The sequence below is a fragment of the Nothobranchius furzeri genome, chromosome 6 (assembly GCF_043380555.1).
Source record: "Nothobranchius furzeri strain GRZ-AD chromosome 6, NfurGRZ-RIMD1, whole genome shotgun sequence".
NCBI lineage: Eukaryota > Metazoa > Chordata > Actinopteri > Cyprinodontiformes > Nothobranchiidae > Nothobranchius > Nothobranchius furzeri.
In genome coordinates this window covers 23,188,844-23,193,155 of record NC_091746.1, presented here as the reverse complement: position 1 = coordinate 23,193,155, position 4,312 = coordinate 23,188,844, and the positions used below count along the sequence as shown (strand labels likewise).

General features: G+C 45.4%; 1 protein-coding gene across 2 annotated transcripts; it reads right to left on the bottom strand.

Moving 5' to 3' along the window:
* Nucleotides 1–1,663: 1,663 nt before the first annotated feature.
* Nucleotides 1,664–4,312, bottom strand: LOC107392509 (keratin, type I cytoskeletal 13). Of its 2 annotated transcripts, XM_015970361.3 has the most exons (8): nucleotides 3,962–4,312; nucleotides 3,576–3,658; nucleotides 3,208–3,364; nucleotides 2,563–2,724; nucleotides 2,347–2,472; nucleotides 2,015–2,235; nucleotides 1,898–1,908; nucleotides 1,664–1,806 (listed from the first exon to the last, which is right to left on the bottom strand). In XM_015970361.3, the coding sequence occupies exons 1-8, from the start codon at nucleotides 4,310–4,312 to the stop codon at nucleotides 1,718–1,720; spliced, it is 1,200 nt and encodes a 399-aa protein (XP_015825847.3). In that variant the 3' UTR covers nucleotides 1,664–1,717. The 2 variants fall into 2 exon arrangements, with proteins under 2 accessions (XP_015825847.3, XP_070408126.1); XM_070552025.1 differs by lacking the exon at nucleotides 1,898–1,908.

The following is a 4,312-nucleotide window of genomic DNA, read 5'->3' as shown; positions in this document are numbered from 1 at the left end:
CTAACAGCTTTTAGCTCTCCTCAGACTTTAGCTCACCGTTTGTCGCGTCCTAAACAGAATTTTATTAGCTCTGCACAACTCCTTCCTCGGAAAGGATCATTGTAGCCCTGGTTTTAATCTTCACATGGAAACCCTTTTAAACTCTTTCTCAAAAGATGTTTTAATATCCTGAATTATTTGGATTTTAGTCAACATGTCACGCGGCCAACTCACAACGGAGAACACACCCTGGACTCGGCCATCACTCATGGCCTGTCCACCAGATGGTCCTCTATTGTTGACCTGGCTGTCTCTGACCACTGCCCTGTGCTCTTTACACTGTAAACCCAAAAGTTCAAAATAATCAAATATACTGAGTAGATGAAACTCATAAAATAAAGTAAAATTGTTTTTAGAACTCAAATGTGTTGAGTTAGTTCAACCTTTTCCTTGTTTTAAGTACATATAACTCAAATGTTTTAATTAAACTGAACTATTTCTTTTTAAAGCAAGCATAACTTAAATTAATCAATAAAGAACAACTTAACTTTAATGAGTAATAAAATATTGATGTATTATTTTATGTTTCTATATTATTCCATTCATCTTTACGTCAACCCTAAAGTGTGTCTGATAAACAGACTTGCATATTTTTTTAAATATTTGTGGATTAATGGGAAAAACAACCATGAACTGGCTATTTTGGTGGATTTCAGGAACAACAAACAACTGGTGGGCGCGGTGCATTGTGGGTAATCATGTTTTCAGTTTTATAGCTCTATTTTGTAGTGTTTATGCATGTTTATTGTGGAGGATTGTTGTTCTCGTTATTATTTCATTCAATGTTGCAAATGTGGTGTTACTTTTTGCATCATGTTGGCCCCATAAGTGAGGAGGTTGGTCAAAGTAATGCTGTGCTGTGCCGCTTTGCCGTCTCATTGTTATTAATACTGTGGTTTTTCACACCAGATGCTCTTGACTTGACTTTGAGTGATCCACTTTGATTGGCTGTTAGCATCTATGGGTGCGTGAGTCATGATCTGGTATACTGCTTTCACCAGCCTGCCACATTGTCATTTTTAAGTAAATTCAACTTATTTGGGTTAGGGTTTAATAGGTCCATTTAGGGTTCATATAAGTTATAATATTGAAGTCAGTAAAAACATGCAATAAAGTTCAAATAAATTAAAATATGCAAGTTTAGTTAAATTAAACTTTGTAAGTTGCTTAAGTGCTAAGTTATAGGTTGGAGGTAGTTAAATGCCTTAATTTTATCCAGGTCGTATTTTTAAAGTTATGTTAAATTTATAATTTTAGATACGGTAACTTAAACATTATTAGGTAATCAGTTTCCTCATACATTTTGAGTTCAGTGAACTTGTTCGGGGTTACAGTGTAGCAGCACCGGTCTCTTCCAGCAGGCGACCTCTGTAAGGAAGCATCATCTTGCCCCAGAGGTTGCTTCAGGTTCTCTCGAAGTTGTTAGAAAGACTCGTCCTTCTCCGGTAGCTTGTGATCTCAATGTCAATGATTTTACCAGGAGACTGTAGTCCTCTCTCTACCTGCTCGCTCCACTCAGACTTAAGAAGCTACGGCCAAAACGTGCATCGCCGTGGAGACACGAAGAGCTAACCAAACTAAAGAGGAGTGGTTTTTATACAAACAAAAGAAAAGACACTTTAGCTCAGCTGCAGCATCTTTATTCACTTTGTTAATGTTTTTCAGATCTTCGCTGGACCTAATCCACATCCACATTAACACGCTTGCTGGTCTGAACCACCTTTCCGTCCACGACGGTCTCCTGCACCGTGATCACCTTTGTGATGACTGCAGAAAAACAAAGAAGATTCATGAGTCGATCATTCTGATAAAACTTATACATATCTTCAGGCTGAATCAGGAATCAAATGTAGCTTACCGTGTTTTGAGCTGAAATTAGGGCAGAAAAAAGATGACATTATTTGTTTGCATCTCTGTGCTCATAATAATCTGATCATCTCCATGATTAGTGGGCGTGTCTCTTCCTACGTCTCACCTCTCATCTTCCCCATCCAGCAGCCTCCTGTACTCGGCGATCTCCTGCTCCAGACGGGTCTTCAGGTCCAGAAGCATGCTGTACTCGTCCTTGTTGATGGAGATGCTGGCGTTGATCTGGGATATCTGAGTCTCCAGGCTCGTGACCTTGGCCTGGAGGCTTGCTAGTTGTGCAGAGAAGCGTGCCTGAATCTCTGCCAGGCTTCCCTCCAGAGATGCTTTCTGTTGAGGGTGGAGAACAAAGATGATCCACATGGTCATAACGCTAAATCTACTGACTTGTTCACACGAACAGCCCTGAGCGTTTAGCTCAGGTTAGACTGCTGGACCTACCATACTGAGACTAGACTGCAGTTCAATCTCCAGCCTCTGGAGGGTGGTCTTCAGGTCTTTAATCTCCGTGGTTGACATCATAAGAGTGTCCGAAGTAACCTTCACCTCCTGCTCCACGACTGTAACCTGAGCAGAAACACAACGTCACACGTGTTACGACTCCAGTCCAGGTTTGATCCGTCATGAAAGAATCAGATTTGTTATTTCACTTCTCACCTTGTTCTGATACCAAAGCTCCAGGTCCTTTCGGCTCTTAGCGATCAGAGCCTCGTAGTGCTCCCTGATCTCTGACATGACCTGGTTCAGGTCGACAGAGGAAGCAGCGTCCACGGACACGTTCACCTGGCCGCCCACCTGGGTCCTCAGCAGCAGCAGCTCCTGCAGGAAAACTCGCTTTTATTAGGATTGAGTGAAGAGCGGCTGAGCTGGAAGGCATTTTGGTTCTTGGGTCTGTAGCTGAGACGTGTTGGACAAACAGCAGCAGTGAGCTGAAGAGGAGAGTACATGGAGATGCTTCTGGAAACAGGAACCTAAGGGGGAGGATCATTCACTACATCATAGTGACCCACCAGTGGTCGGAGGGACCGGTGGCGCCTGAGCTTGGCAGCCTCGCCTCTGTCAGTGCGCCCCAGGGCAGATGTGGCTACATCGTAGCTCATCACCGTCAGTGTGTGAATGTGTGTGTGAATGGATGAATGATGCACTGTAGGGTAAAGCGCTTTGGAGTGCTTACTCTGAGAGGCGCTGTACAAGTGCGGGTCACTTATCATTTATAGATGGATCAGATGAATGGAGAAATCTGAATCTCACAGTAAACAGCTGCTACTAGATAAAGCTGCTGGTGGTTAGCTGCTCTCTTACCTCCTCATGGTTCTTCTTCAACATGATGAGCTCTTCTTTCAGGGACTCGTACTGACTCTCCAGATCCATTCGGAGCAGATTCAACTCATCCAGCACCCTCTTGAGTCCAGCGATGTCGCCCTCTACAGCCTGCCTCAGGCTGACCTCGTTCTCAAACCTGAGAGGATTGTACGAGTCAGAGCAGGTCACAGCAGGTCAGGGCAGGTCAGGGCAGGTTAGAGCAGGTCAGAGCAGGTCAGGGCAGGTCAGGGCAGGTCAGAGAGGTTTCAGAGGCTCATTAGAAGCACCAGCTGTCATCCAGACATGAGCTCGCTCTGATGCGTGTGAGAAACATCACCTCAGTAGCAACACACAGAGAAAACACTTACTTCATCTTAAAATCGTCAGCAGCCAGTTTGGCGTTGTCGATGCTCAGGACAGCTTTAGCGTTGCGCAAAGAGGCAGCTTGGATCTGAGAGGGAACATCAACACACCTGAGGTCAGATGTACTCTAATCTAACAGACTGATGATGGTGGGCTCTGAGAAGGTTTACATGGTCTGAAGGTAGGACCAGAAACCACCCAAAACAGTAAAATATTGAAGAACTAATCGTGTTCTGTTCGGGTCACAGCGGAACGAAACGGGTATGAAGGTAAGGATTTCTCTGCTTTACTTCTAATCGTTAGAGCTGAAGGCTCTCAGGATGTGAGCCTGAACATGCAGCATGGCCAGGTTCCTCTGGTAAAGCTCACACCCTGTGTGGTTTCCTCCTACCTGCTCCTGCAGCTCCTTGATGGTGACGAAGTAGTGGCTGTGGTCATGGGCCACCACAGTTCTGCTCTCGTACCACTCTCTGATCTGCTTCTCCAGCTGGTTGTTCTCCTTCTCCAGCTTGTGGACCTTCTGCAGGTAGGATGACAGACGGTAGTTCAGGTTCTGCAGGGTGGCCTTCTCGTTGGCGTCTACGCGGAGGTCCAGCCCGCTGACGTTGCCCAAGCTTCCCACATAAGCCCCAGAGCCGCCATGAGCAGAGGAGAAGCGAGTGCCATAACCTCCTGCTCCGCCGTAGACGCTGATGGTCTTGTGGGTCGTGGAGCCGCTGTAGGATCTGGAGCTGAACGACAT